Here is a 21,986-nt window from a genome sequence, read left to right as displayed (position 1 = left end):
CATATGAACTTTTTAACGTAACAAACGAATTTTCGCCGAACAATATGATAGCTTCATACGTCATTTCTTATCATCATAATTAATGTAGATAAATCATCATCCGAATGACGATTCTACATCGATAAAATTCTTATTTAACTGCATGAATCTTCACGAAATTTATCTTCCCGCACTCTCATCGTTTATTATTATATTCAATTGTACGAAACAATAATTCCAAAACAGTATTAAAAGAAAATCTAGTATAATCGGAATTTCTTTTTTTAACCGGTAAAATATTTGAAGTCATTAATTAATAAACATTCCTTGTTAAATGTATTGTTTCAGTTATACATTTTTTATATAGTCCTATCATTTGATATAAAATAATAATAAAAATATATATAATATCTTAGACTATTTTTTCACCATTTTGTTGCGACAATGATTGTAACAAACCGGTTAAGTTTAAAGATAAACGGATTATATTTATACATTTTTTTTTGTCCTGAATTAAATTCTAAACCAGTTAAAATAAACCATTTTTGAATTCTTTATTTTAAAAGAATTTACGATTGAAATTAAGTGCTTTACTGGTTTGATTTTATGTCGTTACAGCATAGAAGAATACGAGTTGGATTTGACTTACACGAATAATTTTCATAAAGAAAATTATAGTATACAATTTATTTAAAAAAAAAAAAAGAAATAACGAAAATATCAACATGAATATATCCATTGAGACTTTTCTTGCCCATCATCATGTAATTTGCCTCAAAATTTACCATTCAATAAAGTATTTGTTTTCTTTATGTATGAAATACAACAAGGAAAATTAGTTTGGAATAACAAATAATTTAAAAACTATTCTAATTAATTATTCGATTTTCTAACTAGAAGAGTTGGAATAGTGTATTATAAAGAATGAGGCCCGCAGATATTCTGAATATAGAATAGCTCTACGTAGATATTCCAGATAGAAAATACTTATGAATAAAATGATTTTAGATTTTTTTATTAAAGTTTGTTGGTGGATAAAACGCGGATCGTTTAGAAAAACTATTCGTTGGGTTATTTTAATTAAAAACACTGGATAGCATAATATCACTACAACAATTATAAAAATATTACGTTAGACTTACTAGATTCTAACTTAATCAATCGACACGTGATCATCTGTATCGGAATGCTGCATTTTATTGCCACATTATATAAATACTGTAGATAATGAGGCAACAATATGTAGAACTCCAATAAAGATATTCTGGTATAGCACTGTGATATATTCTGATATAGTTTTTATTTGTTGTATTTTGTTATAATATGTATACTTGCAACTATTATTCCTTACCTGGTTTTTGCCTGCTACTCAGAATTGTTCTTAAAGTGCATTTAACACCACTGATTTAACATGCTTATCTCTGGTTTTTATTCGTTTGGTTTTTTTTTTTTTTTTGCTAGGCTGCAAGAAATTTTCGATGAGTTGCATTCTGTTATTTTATAATGTAAGAGATAATCATTAATACATAAAATCTCTTATTCCGTTATAGACTTTATGATTAAATTAGATTTACATTCAGACAATTTCCTATTCAAAGAAATGATCTGATTGAAATATTGATCACTAATCGCAATAATAACAATTAATAAATTATTTCGTGATTCATTATTTGACTCGTTTAGATTGTAATCGTAATTAATTGTTTTCCATCGTCTGAGGTTTTCCATTCTAAACATTCCAGTTTTCTTTCTTCTACATGTTCCCATTTTAAAAAATTGCTTTGTTTTTTAAAATCCATTAAAAACTATAAGTATATAAAAAATCTGCCCAAGATTATTATTGTACAATACATATCAAAGGACCCAACCAACATACCCTTATTCAGAGAGAACTAATAGGTAAAACAGTGTCAATTTCGTCATATTTTCCAGGTTTTTTTCTTTTTAACTCTTTCTGCCCTGTGGGCATTAAGAGGGCCTCTTTTTGCAAGCCCATTATGGGTTCGTCCAGGCCCACAATGGTGCTGCTGGGTGGTGAGGGACGGGGCCCGACATATCCGAACGGATCAAACCCCGAAAAATTCCTGGGGATTTTTCGACCCGTTCGGATTCGAGCCCGGGACCCCCAGAGCGGTAAGCTGCCACCTTGACCGCTCGGCCATCCGGCCGCTATATTTTCCAGGTTATTTTCCACAACTACTATTGACGTGCACACTTTCTAGATCATTTTCCAGATTTAATGCATTGGCCTGCCTCATCTATTCGACCTTCAACACATCTCTTCACCAATAAATTCTTATTGTAAATTTTGAGTGTAATTCCGTAATCGCAAAACTAGCGGATTTCACGTAATTACAAAAGGCTAAATTATTGTTAACAAAAAACATTCGGTCCGATATAGGCAAATTACATAGATTACATTTAAAATTAGTCTATAAAACGTGATTGACAAAAAATGCTGTTGATCCATCATCCGTATTCGAAAATATCAGTAAATTTTATGTTGCCGCTAAACTGCAGACAATGGAAAATGTGACTCACCAGCGAAATGCTTCATTAATTTCTTTCATTTGAATAAACATACCGGTTCTATTTAACATTTTAAATACGATACAAAAAATTCATTTGAAAAGAACATAAAAAGAAGGTTAAAATAAAAAAAAATTTTGAAATACTATGAGTTTGTTTAGTTCATCCGGAAGATAGAAAGTTTGAGAGAGTAAGCTGCGAATTCGAACGTTCCATATGTGTCTTCCGTGCTGTTATCGAAATATAACTATTCATTTCCTACATTCCTTTCATTTCTGTGTTAAAAAAAGAATATCGAAAATAGAATAGTGTAAGTTATATACGATCGAATGGCGACTGGAATGTTCCTAAATGGAAAACAACTCACTTTCACGCTGCCAGTCTTCTAAGAAAATTTGAAATAAAAAGAAGAAAAAAAACTTTACTGATAAACTTGGTTTCGTAATTATACTGTATTTATATCTTAAATCTTATGTCGAAATGACAAGCGGTTAAGAATTCTCTTATTTCATAAGATTTTGGTTTGAGCTGGTTATTTTTCAAAATTCCGGCGAAAGAATTATTTTCATATTGACAGAAACTATTTGAAAGTCAGATCCTTCCGAAATGGGAAAAATTAAAAATGGCCGTATAGTCCGTTGCGAATTAGTACTGTATATACGTTAACAAATCAAATTCAAATTTACTGTTTACGTCACTCTCTTTTCTTTCGGTAGTGTAACCAGATAGAGGACCAGGGAGCTACAATAACCTTATCTGTAAATAAATTAAGAAAATTCATGTAAGGAAAAGATTTGAATGTGACAAACACATAGGCTATATATAAGTAGACTATAGCCTATACAATATTTAAGAGTATGTACTGTAAAAGTTAAGAAGGCTGTACCAGAGGATTAGCCTGTATAATATAGGCCTATAAGTAGGTCTATACATACAATATATCTTCATCCATAGCGCTAGTGGCTACATCCAGTGATACAGCGATGGATGTAGGTTCGCACGTTCTAATACTCCCTAATATTGGTTCTGATTACGTTACTGATTTCTTTATACTGTTTAAATAAGTTGAACAAGGGATCGCTCCCATTGATAATTTTCGTTATTCGAAGCAATTGTATCGTTCCTGCATATGTAGAAGTCTGTGTAGCAGAGGAATGAAGTTGTGAACTGTTAGGTAGCATTTCTATATTGCTAAGTTGACGTTGATTTTAGTTATTTGAAACGATCGATTTAATTGTTTTATAGCCTTGTTTACTGTATATTTTGTATCTTTGTAAAATAAAGCAGTTTCATACTCTAATAGAACCAGTCTTTAAACATCCCAGCTAACTCTCGAGATCCTGTAGGTTACATCGCGCATGCTTAATTCATTCTTAGTTTGATAACATAAAGTTATTGGGCTGCGATTTGAAAAAATTGTAGGACTATAAATACCCACTGTCGTCCGTCTGTTTTTTTTAGTCTCCAGAAAGGAGTTAGATGAAAGACAAAACCAGATATGGAAATCTTAGAGGCAGGAAGTCCCGATTAACTATATAAGAAGGTCCGATACAAACCGAAAATCATGTTATTTCAATTCAAAAATTTTCCCGATAGGTATTAGATGACCGCGGTCCGAGTCTATTGTTAAAGGAAAAGTATGATGTACAGGGGCAAGCCACTACTAATTTGAGTTGGAGAGCATATATTTTAAATTAGATAAAAATATTGAAAATTGCAGCCCAGCATTGTGACCATGTCACGTTTTGTGACATGGTCACAATAATCACTCGTAAATAATTGCGTTTATAAAAATATTTAATAGTTAGTTTGTTATAGTACAATCACCCGGTTGCCCCATTGTGTTCCTGATCATAATGAGCTTGCTAAATAAGGCCCTCTTATTGCCCACAGGGCGGAAAGAATAAAAAAAGTCTATGTACAGTACCTCGGCAAAAAACAGAAAATTACTTCTTGCACAATTTTTTGCGTTGATTATGAATATTTAGGTCGTTTTTGGCGCATTTACGCTGTTTTGCAGATATTGCCTCACAAAGTTTAGCTTTGCCAATACAAAACTCATAGACGGTGACGCCTCCACAGACAGCAGCGATTCAAAATCGGGGCGCCGCGCCGTTTAGGAACCTGGTACTGTACCAGGTATCTAAACGGCGCGGCGCCTACCATAGAGCGAACGGAGCAGCCGCTAAGTCCTAGGGGACGCCTCAGTGGTAAAGAAAATTAAAGAAAAAAATATTTTTTTCACTTTTCGATATTTTCGGGAGCGCCATAATAGGATCTCTCTTCATCCTAAAACTTGGCTCAGGCCGGCACTGCTGGTACCTTTTAATTTACGACTACATATACAGTACATATAGGCCTACATACAGTAATACCCCGACTTACGCGAACCCGAAGTTACGCGATTTTCAAATCTCGTCGATTCGTCTTTTGTTTGAGCGCCACGCAAGCCTTGATTACTCACTCTCCCACACTATTGTTCAGCTTACATGTTCGGACGTGTCGCGCGGAATCGACATATAGCTACAATTTATTTTGTGTTATTTATTTCTGTGTTTGTTATGTCTACGGAGACTCGAGAGACTCTACTATGTCATCCAAACGAAGTAGAACTAATTCTTCTGCATCAAACAAGAAAAGAAAAACTTTATCTTTGGAATGTAAAGTTAACATTGGGTATGCTCGTAAAGTCGAACGAGTTAAACGAGAATGAAGTCATCGTTATTCCTATTTCGTTAGACTTTTCGAACGATTCGTTACTAACGCGTTTAACTCGTTTGACTTTACGAACGTACCCATTATTAAAGACTTCGATACAAAAATGAAAATTTGTGAATTGGCAAAGAAGTTTGATCTACCGGAATTGTCGGTCAGAACAATTATAAAAGGCAAAGAAAAAATTCTCGAAGCTGTGAAAAATGCTCAATCTTTAAATTCAAGCATCATTCGTAAACGTCACAGTATTATCGCTGAGATGGAAACAATGTTAAAATTATGGCGTAATAATCAAGTAAATGTGAAAAATTGTAAAATAATATAGGCCTAATTTGTTATACATATGTATTATATAAGATTTTATTAAACATTTTTTTCTAAATTATTGTTTTCTTTAGTCTCCGGCCCCAATTAAAAATTATTTGTATGTATTTATATGCGAAATTATACCCCGACTTACGCGATTACCGCTCGGCCCCATCTATCGCGTAAGTTCGGGGTATTACTGTATTTGTATTATGTATATGTTACCGGCCAACCCGAAAATTGTAAATTTCATTTTCAAAATAACCGAAATTCATCATTGAAACGCGAGAAATTAAACACAAAATAAAAATTGCAATAAATTCCATCTTTACATTTTTAGCAGAATTCTTTGCGTCGCCGAAAATTTTAGGACGTTAAAACTTTCTTTTTAAATGCGATGTTTAACTTAATGTGCACGTAATTCTCAACCGCCAAATCGGAAACAATGGTGACAGCTGGAATCAACAATGTTTTGAGAATCCCATAACAACGGATTAAAAGACTTACGGATTTATTTTAACTCTTCCCGCCCTGTGGACACTAAAAGGGCCTTTTAGCAAGCCCATTGTGAGTTCGGCCAGGCCCACAGTTTTGTATTCTGTTTATAAAAAAAGCATAAATTTAGACGACTCGTGATTTATATATAAATAAATATATATCACATCACAAACCTTTACAAAAAAGAAAAAAATCCGCCAAATAGTATGCTTGCTAAGCGCACAAAAAAATTTTTAAGTTTCTGTCGCGTATCCCTTGAAAGCAAGTAAAACGAAATATTTCAGGAAAAATTTCTCATTCAACGATTAACAACAGAAAGTTATTGTTAATTTTCAGAATTTCTATCCGCTCTCTCTGTATTGAATTTTGTATATAGGCTATTATTATTTAAAACGTTACCATAAGAGACTATTTTCTTTCGTCTCAATTCCGTTTGAATGCACCGAATACCGGTTTTTAAAAGAAATAATTTATAAGAAAATCTAAGCTGCTTATCATTAATTAATTAAGCTTAATTTAATTTTTTTCAGTTACAAAATTTGTTCGTGTGGGCTCAAGATTGGTGGGCCATCTCCGTTCCTACGCTCGTGATTTAACTATTTTACTTCAATTAATAAATTAACTGATGGCGTACGTATAAGTACATGATTAGGAGTAATATTTGGTAGCGAGATTGCGCAGCACAGTAGAAAGTGCATGCCCGGTGTTGTAATGCAATAAATTGATCGAAAATTATATTATTTCGCAAAAAGTACTGTTCAATTTCTTCTATTACGAAATTACTATCTCTTCTTTGATAAAAGAAGTTTCCAAATTTAAAAATTAGTTTTGTATAAATTAGCGTTAGTTAATCTCCCCACACGAATCACTTAATTACTAAACTAATAATAATTGATAAGTTTATACCAATAGTCATTAAAATCCGAACCAATTCCTTAAGTAATCCAACACTAATAAATTCACACATTAACAAATAATATCAAGAAATGTAAATAATTTTATTTTATAATTAATACACATAGTATATTAAATAATTTGCTATTTACTCAGTTAACTATACATTGTTTTGGTTATAATATTCACAAAATTCTCTAGAAGTAAAATTTTACATCTTTTTCTTGATGCATTAAAATAAAAATATATTGACAGATTTTAAAAATTACTATATACAATGATTTATAAAAATACTGTTATTGATTAACTGAAATAATACTTTACAAAATTTATTATTTGAAAAGTTTCAAAAAAAAAAAAAGAAAATAATAATAAATTATTTAAAAATTTTGGTATTAGTAAAGTTTTAAATCTATTACAACATTCAGAATATCATTTAACTGTTTAGATTGCTAATCATAAAAAATTATATATATATAACATAATGAATAAAAAGTTTAATTTTTACATTCATTAATATAAAGTAAATGGTGATATAAGTCAAAAATTTGCAATATGTAAAATATGCCCAGGTGCAGAATTATTTTCTTTTATACAAATTTTCTTGGAGTAAGAACAAGTTCAAATAATATAGAACTTATGTATATATTCATTCTTGTACAAAAATTATTAAAAATATGTATGCATTTCAATGTATTTTCAAAATACATTCATGATAAATTATATTTCTTCTTCCCCCCTTTTTTAATGCAAAATTTTAGAGATTTTTTAGTAATAGTCGACGTCCTTCAAGATAGTCTTTTTCCTCCACATGAACCAACAGTTTCAAATCTTCATTACCTACCACTTGCCTTAAAGAGTCTGTTATGAAAACACCTAAAAAGAAAAAACAATCGTGAATTCTTTCTTTATGGAAACTAAATTAGAAAATAAATACTTTAATCCAGCTAATCTTTAACAGAAAAAAAAAACACCAAAGAACTTACAAATTATGAAGATAAAGTTTTAATTATATATATTAATTATATACAAATTATTAAATGATTACTATATACTTTTTTTATTCATTTAAGAAAAATAAAACATATTTTAAGGAATAATCAACTAACAAAAAATAAATAATTCTGGCAACTCTATTCTACTTAACACTCAAATACTTTTTAGCTATTGACTATATGTAAAAAAATAAACATTATAAGATCAACTGATTATACTATTGGTCTTCAACATAACGATCTGTCATGCTGCCCAGTTAGTAGACTTTTGGTACATTAATTACAAATTTGTTATGCTTAAACTGTATGCAATGTCATGCAAATCTAAGGAATAAGTGTATATCACTTAGCATGTATTAAAAATTATAAAATTGTGGAATATATTAAGCAATATGGATGTATTTCATTTAACTGTAAGATACACATTAGGCTCAAGAGGTTAAAATTGTTTAAATATATTTTTGTAAGTAAAATATGTTCAAGCTTTGAATGATTTACTTAAAGTACTAAAGTAATTTAGGCCAATGGTTTCAACACATTCCCCCTGATAGGTAGGCTACAAAATTTCAATGAAACATTTTCAAAATGTTAAGTTTTTTTGGTCTACTTTTTATTATTATTATTATTATTATTATTAATTAATTTTTTTACACAAAGAAAACTGTAGCTCTTCAATAATCACATTTTAATTTATATGTAAATTAAAGATCTTTGATGCAACACTGATTTGTCTGTACTACAGAATAAAAGGTTGATGTGTTAAAACCAGTGTTCTTAGAGTGATTTTTAAAATTTTACTTAAAATTTTTAAAACGTAATTTTGCATTTGATTTACTTTTTAAATTAAGACAAAATATTGATGCAGAAAAATCTTAGGGCAAATAATTCTTGAAGTAATCAAAATAATCTGTTGAATTTGTCAAAACATTCAAAATAATGATAGTAGTTGAGAAAATGGTATTATGGAAACCCAATTACATTTTAGTGAATTGTAAACAAGGTATCATAACTACACCCACATTTTTTGTGCGAAAAGTACTGGTAACTATTAAACTAAATGTTCCTAATAGGATTTTTCGCTAGTGTAACTATAAGTATAGTTTTTGAAGGCTTGTGTACAAAAATTCAGAAAGTAGGCTTAGAGAAAATCGGGTGGTAATATGGAACCTTACTGTATATTTTCAAAAAATGCTTTAATGTATCCAAAAACAAATAGGAAAGTACAAAAAAATTTTAAATAATTACAAAATTATTTACTCCAATGTATTTTATCGCAGAAATGCTTCTATAATAGAAAAATATGACTCCATCAACAATATATATTCCGGCAGCTCTTTTTCGATATTCTTGGGACTTTCTACCTAGTGTCTTTTTCACAAATTGCTCCGGAAGAATGTCTGCTTGCAAAGAGAGAGTTCGGAGGAGTTGAGTTCCATATTACTGTAAAAGCACCAATGGGGTCCGTATTTCACGCATTGCCATCTTGAATTCACTTATGTCTGTCAAGACCAAAATTTAAAAAATGTGAACATTACACAGATTAATATGTACCCCTAAGTCTCTGGAACGGAATACATGCACCAGTGAATCTACAACTACACAATTTATATTTTAAAAATAATTAAATTCACTTAGCATTCAAAACTTGCGAATTTTGAAAAAAACAAATTTGCTGATTAAATATGGACAACCGTTCAACTGAAGTAAAACGGGTTTTCCCCTTGCTATGGATAGACATCCATAGCCTGGTACAGTTCAGCCACAATCCGCTACAGTTCGCCTTTATTATCGGTTCGAAATGGGGTGGTTGCATAATACCCACAGTGTTCCATATTACCACCTTTTCCTCTAATATTTAAAAAAATTACATAAAAAATGAAATACTATTGTACTCTATATATTTTTAGATCTTTTTTACATTAATTGAATTTTAGCTACTATGAACGTGCAATTCTCTGTCATATTTTACCATAATGAAGCTCATCTCATCTAAAGCTGTTCATGCCTAAAGGTTTTTTTATGCAATACTAAAATAAATGACTACTTTTGCATTGATTATAATTGATGATATAATTTTTGATTAATAAATATGAAAAATAGTACAGGTAACCCCTGTATAACACGGTACTTTTATAGCTCGTATTCACTCTGACACGGTTTGAGAAATGGGTAAAACCCTCGTACATCATGAAATGTAATAAATTTTTACATACTTAAGTACTAATAGTTCACAAAAATTATTATTTTCGTGAACTATTAGTACTTCAGTGTGTAAATTTTCTTTTCTCGTCTCCATACACATGGTCCTTCGCGAAAATTGTTTCAATTTTGCCATATCTCGAAGCTTCTGCTTCTGTGTTGCCAGATGTTTTTCCCTTATTCCATAAGTGCTTAGCATCATATAAAAAAATTTATAAAGATCTTTTAACTAGAAGCAAGCAATCTAAAATTACATACACTTTTTGCAAAAGGTAAAGCATGAATCTGAAAATAATGCAGAAAAATGCTCAGAGGATAACGATAACTTGCCAAAAATAAAACGCTCTCGGTTAATAGTGCTTTTAGTGACGACAAAGAAAACATTGTTTGATTTATATTAATATGTATCACTTAAGAAAATGTTAATAAAGATATTTATCTTAATTATGAAAATATAGTAGCATGTTTTTTAATTTTTGGAACCTAACCCTNAACTCTCCTAAGTGCTATTTAAAATTGAATACAAGCAAAATTAATTTTCTTTCTTCGTTATCGATGCATACAAATCTAAATATTTCTTTTCTACATAATAATTTAATCAAAATTTATATGTCTTTCACATCCGGATATATTATGACATCTAATTGTTTTCTAGATTTTAATGCTGTAAATTCTCTATCTGAGTATAATCTCAGGTAAAGATAAATGAGAAACAAAAGATTGTATGTACGTTTCTTTCGCAGAATCTCTTCTTACGATCCAATAAGAATTTGAAGAGAAAGATAAAGCCGCTTAGAAACCAATAATCTAGGGTGCATTAGCACTAAACTACCAAAATAGTGGTCATTTAGAAGTATGATTTTCTTCCAAACTATCCTAATAAAATGAAGACAATTTCTATAAATTTGTAACAAAAATGTTTTATGCGATAATCGTAACTATCGTATGCTACTATAGAAATATCGATTAAAGCTATTAAATCGAGTTTAATTAAATTACATTAATAACAATTGCATTTGAAAGTATAGAAAGTTCGCACAATTAAGCTAAATTTATAAATTTTATCTTATTTATAACGAATTTAATGACTAAACTTATCTAATTACAGTACATGAGTAAAGTTAGCAATATGTTATTTTTTTAATTCTAAATTAACTACGTTTGCTTTAAAAATTAAGAAAAAAAAATTCACAGATTTTTCCTGTATTAGATATTATTTAATATAAGTTTTATTTTACAAATTTTAAACGTATTTTTCCGATTTATACAAGCTTGGAAAAGAGCAGAATTTGTTTAATTACGTTTGAAGATAATAATCGAGTGTTTATTCGTAACGAGGGAAAACGAGATGCAGAAGGATGCTGGTTCTCCGCGTAACGGAACTGCCTCCAATTTCCGTTTGTTGTTTACTATCTAACAATTGTCGATGCATTTTGAACAAACAAAACAAGAAATTCTCTCGTTCGATATCATTATATTGACAGATTTTAAAAATTACTATATACAATGATTTATAAAAATACTGTTATTGATTAACTGAAATAATACTTTACAAAATTTATTATTTGAAAAGTTTCAAAAAAAAAAAAAGAAAATAATAATAAATTATTTAAAAATTTTGGTATTAGTAAAGTTTTAAATCTATTACAACATTCAGAATATCATTTAACTGTTTAGATTGCTAATCATAAAAAATTATATATATATAACATAACGAATAAAAAGTTTAATTTTTACATTCATTAATATAAAGTAAATGGTGATATAAGTCAAAAATTTGCAATATGTAAAATATGCCCAGGTGCAGAATTATTTTCTTTTATACAAATTTTCTTGGAGTAAGAACAAGTTCAAATAATATAGAACTTATGTATATATTCATTCTTGTACAAAAATTATTAAAAATATGTATGCATTTCAATGTATTTTCAAAATACATTCATGATAAATTATATTTCTTCTTCCCCCCTTTTTTAATGCAAAATTTTAGAGATTTTTTAGTAATAGTCGACGTCCTTCAAGATAGTCTTTTTCCTCCACATGAACCAACAGTTTCAAATCTTCATTACCTACCACTTGCCTTAAAGAGTCTGTTATGAAAACACCTAAAAAGAAAAAACAATCGTGAATTCTTTCTTTATGGAAACTAAATTAGAAAATAAATACTTTAATCCAGCTAATCTTTAACAGAAAAAAAAAACACCAAAGAACTTACAAATTATGAAGATAAAGTTTTAATTATATATATTAATTATATACAAATTATTAAATGATTACTATATACTTTTTTTATTCATTTAAGAAAAATAAAACATATTTTAAGGAATAATCAACTAACAAAAAATAAATAATTCTGGCAACTCTATTCTACTTAACACTCAAATACTTTTTAGCTATTGACTATATGTAAAAAAATAAACATTATAAGATCAACTGATTATACTATTGGTCTTCAACATAACGATCTGTCATGCTGCCCAGTTAGTAGACTTTTGGTACATTAATTACAAATTTGTTATGCTTAAACTGTATGCAATGTCATGCAAATCTAAGGAATAAGTGTATATCACTTAGCATGTATTAAAAATTATAAAATTGTGGAATATATTAAGCAATATGGATGTATTTCATTTAACTGTAAGATACACATTAGGCTCAAGAGGTTAAAATTGTTTAAATATATTTTTGTAAGTAAAATATGTTCAAGCTTTGAATGATTTACTTAAAGTACTAAAGTAATTTAGGCCAATGGTTTCAACACATTCCCCCTGATAGGTAGGCTACAAAATTTCAATGAAACATTTTCAAAATGTTAAGTTTTTTTGGTCTACTTTTTATTATTATTATTATTATTATTATTATTAATTAATTTTTTTACACAAAGAAAACTGTAGCTCTTCAATAATCACATTTTAATTTATATGTAAATTAAAGATCTTTGATGCAACACTGATTTGTCTGTACTACAGAATAAAAGGTTGATGTGTTAAAACCAGTGTTCTTAGAGTGATTTTTAAAATTTTACTTAAAATTTTTAAAACGTAATTTTGCATTTGATTTACTTTTTAAATTAAGACAAAATATTGATGCAGAAAAATCTTAGGGCAAATAATTCTTGAAGTAATCAAAATAATCTGTTGAATTTGTCAAAACATTCAAAATAATGATAGTAGTTGAGAAAATGGTATTATGGAAACCCAATTACATTTTAGTGAATTGTAAACAAGGTATCATAACTACACCCACATTTTTTGTGCGAAAAGTACTGGTAACTATTAAACTAAATGTTCCTAATAGGATTTTTCGCTAGTGTAACTATAAGTATAGTTTTTGAAGGCTTGTGTACAAAAATTCAGAAAGTAGGCTTAGAGAAAATCGGGTGGTAATATGGAACCTTACTGTATATTTTCAAAAAATGCTTTAATGTATCCAAAAACAAATAGGAAAGTACAAAAAAATTTTAAATAATTACAAAATTATTTACTCCAATGTATTTTATCGCAGAAATGCTTCTATAATAGAAAAATATGACTCCATCAACAATATATATTCCGGCAGCTCTTTTTCGATATTCTTGGGACTTTCTACCTAGTGTCTTTTTCACAAATTGCTCCGGAAGAATGTCTGCTTGCAAAGAGAGAGTTCGGAGGAGTTGAGTTCCATATTACTGTAAAAGCACCAATGGGGTCCGTATTTCACGCATTGCCATCTTGAATTCACTTATGTCTGTCAAGACCAAAATTTAAAAAATGTGAACATTACACAGATTAATATGTACCCCTAAGTCTCTGGAACGGAATACATGCACCAGTGAACCTACAACTACACAATTTATATTTTAAAAATAATTAAATTCACTTAGCATTCAAAACTTGCGAATTTTGAAAAAAACAAATTTGCTGATTAAATATGGACAACCGTTCAACTGAAGTAAAACGGGTTTTCCCCTTGCTATGGATAGACATCCATAGCCTGGTACAGTTCAGCCACAATCCGCTACAGTTCGCCTTTATTATCGGTTCGAAATGGGGTGGTTGCATAATACCCACAGTGTTCCATATTACCACCTTTTCCTCTAATATTTAAAAAAATTACATAAAAAATGAAATACTATTGTACTCTATATATTTTTAGATCTTTTTTACATTAATTGAATTTTAGCTACTATGAACGTGCAATTCTCTGTCATATTTTACCATAATGAAGCTCATCTCATCTAAAGCTGTTCATGCCTAAAGGTTTTTTTATGCAATACTAAAATAAATGACTACTTTTGCATTGATTATAATTGATGATATAATTTTTGATTAATAAATATGAAAAATAGTACAGGTAACCCCTGTATAACACGGTACTTTTATAGCTCGTATTCACTCTGACACGGTTTGAGAAATGGGTAAAACCCTCGTACATCATGAAATGTAATAAATTTTTACATACTTAAGTACTAATAGTTCACAAAAATTATTATTTTCGTGAACTATTAGTACTTCAGTGTGTAAATTTTCTTTTCTCGTCTCCATACACATGGTCCTTCGCGAAAATTATTTCAATTTTGCCATATCTCGAAGCTTCTGCTTCTGTGTTGCCAGATGTTTTTCCCTTATTCCATAAGTGCTTAGCACCATATAAGGAAATTTATAAAGATCTTTTAACTAGAAGCAAGCAATCTAAAATTACATACACTTTTTGCAAAAGGTAAAGCATGAATCTGAAAATAATGCAGAAAAATGCTCAGAGGATAACGATAACTTGCCAAAAATAAAACGCTCTCGGTTAATAGTGCTTTTAGTGATGACAAAGAAAACATTGTTTAATTTATATTAATATGCATCACTTAAGAAAATTTTAATACAGTAAAGATATTTAACTTAATTATGAAAATATACTAGCATGTTTTTTAATTTTTGGAACCTAACCCTCCTTTTCGTACTAGTTCTTTGATTCGCATAACACGGCAATTTTTTGGAATGTAACTACCGTGTTATACGGGGGTTACCTGTATTTAATGTATTTTTAATTATTTCTGATAAAATTATTTTCTGAATATACTTTTTAACTGGGATTGTGAATAATATTTTCATTAATAATAATTATATAAATTCTATCTGTAATGAAATTATTTGAAATAGACTAACAAATCTGGTACAACTGCAAATTTAGAACATTTATTCATTGAAGTAACTTTAAAACACTTCTTAAAAAATTTTATGCCTCAAAAGAATAATTGCATATTCCATTTTATTTGTTTCATGCTTAAAAAAGAAATAAGCCATGGAGAATCTGTTATTCACCAATGGGAATGACAATTTTGAGTTTAAGTCATCATTAAGAGAAATAAAAATATTTTCCTACCAATTTGTAGATAGTACTGTTTATTGCACATTTTTTCTTTAAAGTGTATCTAACTAAATAAACAAAAATAAGCTATTTCTATACCCTCAAACTCAAAACTTCAATTAATGAATGGTAATGATTCTAAATCGGCTAATTGGAGTTTTATTAATTTGACACCCAATAATATGACATCCCCTGGCAGTATAATATGATAAACTAATCATCTACAATTTATTTAATAACATTTGTGACTGGCATGTTTTCTACAGGCCAATGCAGGGACAGACACCAAAAACAGGCATCTTATACTTGAAGCATGTGTAGCTTTTACTAATTATATGCATGACTAGAAAATAATTATATGTACACAAATTATTGTGAATGTAGATTTCATTAATACAAATTTTTATAGATTTTTCAGTCAGTCAATCCTAACACAGTATAGCCATGTATTATATTGTATTTCAGAGTGATTAAAGAGCATGCACAAACAAATTTGAAGTATACTGCAGCATGGAACTGATACAAAATGTACAGCAATATATACAATGTTCAAATCCCATATAATTTATGAAATTTTATGAACATACAAAAGTATCTGGTAATCCAGTATTTTCAATAATTCTAAACCATTCCATAGATGCTGAATTAATACACTTCTATATTTAGAAAATATTATTTATTTGCTTGTGGAATACAAACTCAATGTTAAAAAAAAAATGAAAATATTTATTGAGAAAATATTTTGTAACATTAGAAGACTTAATTAAAAAAATATATAATTTTTTTTTGGAGTCCATTCTTTACATCTTTTTACACTCCATCTCAGAAGTAATAGCAAAACTGGCTTGAAGATATAACTAAATCTTCATTAAAAACAGTGATTATACATTATTAAAAAATTACACAAGTTAAAAATGATCAAAATGCCAACCTTTTATTGTAGGATTTGGTACTTTCCCAATAAAACATTGATAAAATTTTTTTTACAATATCTAACATGTCTTGTAGTCCTCTGAGATGGACTGTGAAAGGATGTAAAGAATAGACACACAAAAAAAATATGATTTTTTTCTAAGTCTTCTAATACTTCAAAAACAAAGATAATCTTGGGTGATGTCATTTATGCAAAATACTTTGCATAAATGACATAAAATTTTTGTAAACTTGTGTAAGAACTGTCATATATACTGCAAGAATCCAAAAGTTCATCAATAATACAATTCTGATATTAATATACTAGAAAATTCTAAATCAGCTAAGATATTATTATACAAAGTAAGTTATTTTAATATATTATATTCGTAAATTATATTCTTACCTTTTAAGCCATTTGCTAGGGAACCATTCAAATAATCCTTCCAAAAGGAATCCAAATAAGATAAGTCAGAAAACTTGATATCACAAACTACACAGCCCAAGTCTCTGGAATGTAACAGTGCATTTGACTGATTAAAACAATCTAGCTGCTTTTCAATGGGATCAGCCTTATTGGAATTGACACTGTCTTCTNGACGTCATCGTTATTCCTATTTCGTTAGACTTTTCGAACGATTCGTTACTAACGCGTTTAACTCGTTTGACTTTACGAATGTATCCATTATTAAAGACTTCGATACAAAAATGAAAATTTGTGAATTGGCAAAGTTTGATCTACCGGAATTGTCGGTCATAACAATTATAAAAGGCAAAGAAAAAGTTCTCGAAGCTGTGAAAAATGCTCAATCTTTAAATTCAAGCATCATTCGTAAACGTCAAAGTATTATCGTTGAGATGGAAACAATGTTAAAATTATGGCGTAATAATCAAGTAAATGTGAAAAATTGTAAAATAATATAGGCCTAATTTGTTATACATATGTATTATATAAGATTTTATTAAACATTTTTTTCTAAATTATTGTTTTCTTTAGTCTCCGGCCCCAATTAAAAATTATTTGTATGTATTTATATGCGAAATTATACCCCGACTTACGCGATTACCGCTCGGCCCCATCTATCGCGTAAGTTCGGGGTATTACTGTATTTGTATTATGTATATGTTACCGGCCAACCCGAAAATTGTAAATTTCATTTTCAAAATAACCGAAATTCATCATTGAAACGCGAGAAATTAAACACAAAATAAAAATTGCAATAAATTCCATCTTTACATTTTTAGCAGAATTCTTTGCGTCGCCGAAAATTTTAGGACGTTAAAACTTTCTTTTTAAATGCGATGTTTAACTTAATGTGCACGTAATTCTCAACCGCCAAATCGGAAACAATGGTGACAGCTGGAATCAACAATGTTTTGAGAATCCCATAACAACGGATTAAAAGACTTACGGATTTATTTTAACTCTTCCCGCCCTGTGGACACTAAAAGGGCCTTTTAGCAAGCCCATTGTGAGTTCGGCCAGGCCCACAGTTTTGTATTCTGTTTATAAAAAAAGCATAAATTTAGACGACTCGTGATTTATATATAAATAAATATATATCACATCACAAACCTTTACAAAAAAGAAAAAAATCCGCCAAATAGTATGCTTGCTAAGAGCACAAAAAATTTTTAAGTTTCTGTCGCGTATCCCTTGAAAGCAAGTAAAACGAAATATTTCAGGAAAAATTTCTCATTCAACGATTAACAACAGAAAGTTATTGTTAATTTTCAGAATTTCTATCCGCTCTCTCTGTATTGAATTTTGTATATAGGCTATTATTATTTAAAACGTTACCATAAGAGACTATTTTCTTTCGTCTCAATTCCGTTTGAATGCACCGAATACCGGTTTTTAAAAGAAATAATTTATAAGAAAATCTAAGCTGCTTATCATTAATTAATTAAGCTTAATTTAATTTTTTTCAGTTACAAAATTTGTTCGTGTGGGCTCAAGATTGGTGGGCCATCTCCGTTCCTACGCTCGTGATTTAACTATTTTACTTCAATTAATAAATTAACTGATGGCGTACGTATAAGTACATGATTAGGAGTAATATTTGGTAGCGAGATTGCGCAGCACAGTAGAAAGTGCATGCCCGGTGTTGTAATGCAATAAATTGATCGAAAATTATATTATTTCGCAAAAAGTACTGTTCAATTTCTTCTATTACGAAATTACTATCTCTTCTTTGATAAAAGAAGTTTCCAAATTTAAAAATTAGTTTTGTATAAATTAGCGTTAGTTAATCTCCCCACACGAATCACTTAATTACTAAACTAATAATAATTGATAAGTTTATACCCATAGTCATTAAAATCCGAACCAATTCCTTAAGTAATCCAACACTAATAAATTCACACATTAACAAATAATATCAAGAAATGTAAATAATTTTATTTTATAATTAATACACATAGTATATTAAATAATTTGCTATTTACTCAGTTAACTATAAATTGTTTTGGTTATAATATTCACAAAATTCTCTAGAAGTAAAATTTTACATCTTTTTCTTGATGCATTAAAATAAAAATATATTGACAGATTTTAAAAATTACTATATACAATGATTTATAAAAATACTGTTATTGATTAACTGAAATAATACTTTACAAAATTTATTATTTGAAAAGTTTCAAAAAAAAAAAAAGAAAATAATAATAAATTATTTAAAAATTTTGGTATTAGTAAAGTTTTAAATCTATTACAACATTCAGAATATCATTTAACTGTTTAGATTGCTAATCATAAAAAATTATATATATATAACATAATGAATAAAAAGTTTAATTTTTACATTCATTAATATAAAGTAAATGGTGATATAAGTCAAAAATTTGCAATATGTAAAATATGCCCAGGTGCAGAATTATTTTCTTTTATACAAATTTTCTTGGAGTAAGAACAAGTTCAAATAATATAGAACTTATGTATATATTCATTCTTGTACAAAAATTATTAAAAATATGTATGCATTTCAATGTATTTTCAAAATACATTCATGATAAATTATATTTCTTCTTCCCCCCTTTTTTAATGCAAAATTTTAGAGATTTTTTAGTAATAGTCGACGTCCTTCAAGATAGTCTTTTTCCTCCACATGAACCAACAGTTTCAAATCTTCATTACCTACCACTTGCCTTAAAGAGTCTGTTATGAAAACACCTAAAAAGAAAAAACAATCGTGAATTCTTTCTTTATGGAAACTAAATTAGAAAATAAATACTTTAATCCAGCTAATCTTTAACAGAAAAAAAAAACACCAAAGAACTTACAAATTATGAAGATAAAGTTTTAATTATATATATTAATTATATACAAATTATTAAATGATTACTATATACTTTTTTTATTCATTTAAGAAAAATAAAACATATTTTAAGGAATAATCAACTAACAAAAAATAAATAATTCTGGCAACTCTATTCTACTTAACACTCAAATACTTTTTAGCTATTGACTATATGTAAAAAAATAAACATTATAAGATCAACTGATTATACTATTGGTCTTCAACATAACGATCTGTCATGCTGCCCAGTTAGTAGACTTTTGGTACATTAATTACAAATTTGTTATGCTTAAACTGTATGCAATGTCATGCAAATCTAAGGAATAAGTGTATATCACTTAGCATGTATTAAAAATTATAAAATTGTGGAATATATTAAGCAATATGGATGTATTTCATTTAACTGTAAGATACACATTAGGCTCAAGAGGTTAAAATTGTTTAAATATATTTTTGTAAGTAAAATATGTTCAAGCTTTGAATGATTTACTTAAAGTACTAAAGTAATTTAGGCCAATGGTTTCAACACATTCCCCCTGATAGGTAGGCTACAAAATTTCAATGAAACATTTTCAAAATGTTAAGTTTTTTTGGTCTACTTTTTATTATTATTATTATTATTATTATTATTAATTAATTTTTTTACACAAAGAAAACTGTAGCTCTTCAATAATCACATTTTAATTTATATGTAAATTAAAGATCTTTGATGCAACACTGATTTGTCTGTACTACAGAATAAAAGGTTGATGTGTTAAAACCAGTGTTCTTAGAGTGATTTTTAAAATTTTACTTAAAATTTTTAAAACGTAATTTTGCATTTGATTTACTTTTTAAATTAAGACAAAATATTGATGCAGAAAAATCTTAGGGCAAATAATTCTTGAAGTAATCAAAATAATCTGTTGAATTTGTCAAAACATTCAAAATAATGATAGTAGTTGAGAAAATGGTATTATGGAAACCCAATTACATTTTAGTGAATTGTAAACAAGGTATCATAACTACACCCACATTTTTTGTGCGAAAAGTACTGGTAACTATTAAACTAAATGTTCCTAATAGGATTTTTCGCTAGTGTAACTATAAGTATAGTTTTTGAAGGCTTGTGTACAAAAATTCAGAAAGTAGGCTTAGAGAAAATCGGGTGGTAATATGGAACCTTACTGTATATTTTCAAAAAATGCTTTAATGTATCCAAAAACAAATAGGAAAGTACAAAAAAATTTTAAATAATTACAAAATTATTTACTCCAATGTATTTTATCGCAGAAATGCTTCTATAATAGAAAAATATGACTCCATCAACAATATATATTCCGGCAGCTCTTTTTCGATATTCTTGGGACTTTCTACCTAGTGTCTTTTTCACAAATTGCTCCGGAAGAATGTCTGCTTGCAAAGAGAGAGTTCGGAGGAGTTGAGTTCCATATTACTGTAAAAGCACCAATGGGGTCCGTATTTCACGCATTGCCATCTTGAATTCACTTATGTCTGTCAAGACCAAAATTTAAAAAATGTGAACATTACACAGATTAATATGTACCCCTAAGTCTCTGGAACGGAATACATGCACCAGTGAACCTACAACTACACAATTTATATTTTAAAAATAATTAAATTCACTTAGCATTCAAAACTTGCGAATTTTGAAAAAAACAAATTTGCTGATTAAATATGGACAACCGTTCAACTGAAGTAAAACGGGTTTTCCCCTTGCTATGGATAGACATCCATAGCCTGGTACAGTTCAGCCACAATCCGCTACAGTTCGCCTTTATTATCGGTTCGAAATGGGGTGGTTGCATAATACCCACAGTGTTCCATATTACCACCTTTTCCTCTAATATTTAAAAAAATTACATAAAAAATGAAATACTATTGTACTCTATATATTTTTAGATCTTTTTTACATTAATTGAATTTTAGCTACTATGAACGTGCAATTCTCTGTCATATTTTACCATAATGAAGCTCATCTCATCTAAAGCTGTTCATGCCTAAAGGTTTTTTTATGCAATACTAAAATAAATGACTACTTTTGCATTGATTATAATTGATGATATAATTTTTGATTAATAAATATGAAAAATAGTACAGGTAACCCCTGTATAACACGGTACTTTTATAGCTCGTATTCACTCTGACACGGTTTGAGAAATGGGTAAAACCCTCGTACATCATGAAATGTAATAAATTTTTACATACTTAAGTACTAATAGTTCACAAAAATTATTATTTTCGTGAACTATTAGTACTTCAGTGTGTAAATTTTCTTTTCTCGTCTCCATACACATGGTCCTTCGCGAAAATTATTTCA

At 28.8% G+C, this 21,986-nt stretch overlaps 1 protein-coding gene across 5 annotated transcripts in view; it reads right to left on the bottom strand.

Annotated features, from left to right (window-relative positions):
• Window positions 1-11,693: 11,693 nt before the first annotated feature.
• Window positions 11,694-21,986, bottom strand: part of LOC111631013 (death effector domain-containing protein-like) — a 65,697-nt gene continuing 55,404 nt past the window's right edge. For 2 of the 5 annotated variants that reach the window (XM_023375203.1, XM_023375204.1), the window contains exon 7: window positions 19,011-19,539. In XM_023375203.1, the coding sequence (XP_023230971.1) occupies window positions 19,421-19,539 (119 nt within the window). In that variant the 3' untranslated portion in view covers window positions 19,011-19,420. Of the gene's footprint in view, window positions 12,221-16,773; window positions 16,915-19,010; window positions 19,540-21,986 lie in introns of those variants that run through there. The other 3 variants (XM_023375202.1, XM_023375205.1, XM_023375200.1) reach the window with 3 other exon arrangements.

Source organism: Centruroides sculpturatus, unplaced genomic scaffold, assembly GCF_000671375.1.
Source record: "Centruroides sculpturatus isolate CEXI.00-Female unplaced genomic scaffold, Cexi_2.0 scaffold682, whole genome shotgun sequence".
NCBI classification, from domain to species: Eukaryota; Metazoa; Arthropoda; class Arachnida; order Scorpiones; family Buthidae; genus Centruroides; species Centruroides sculpturatus.
This window is presented reverse-complemented; position numbering and strand designations above follow the sequence as displayed.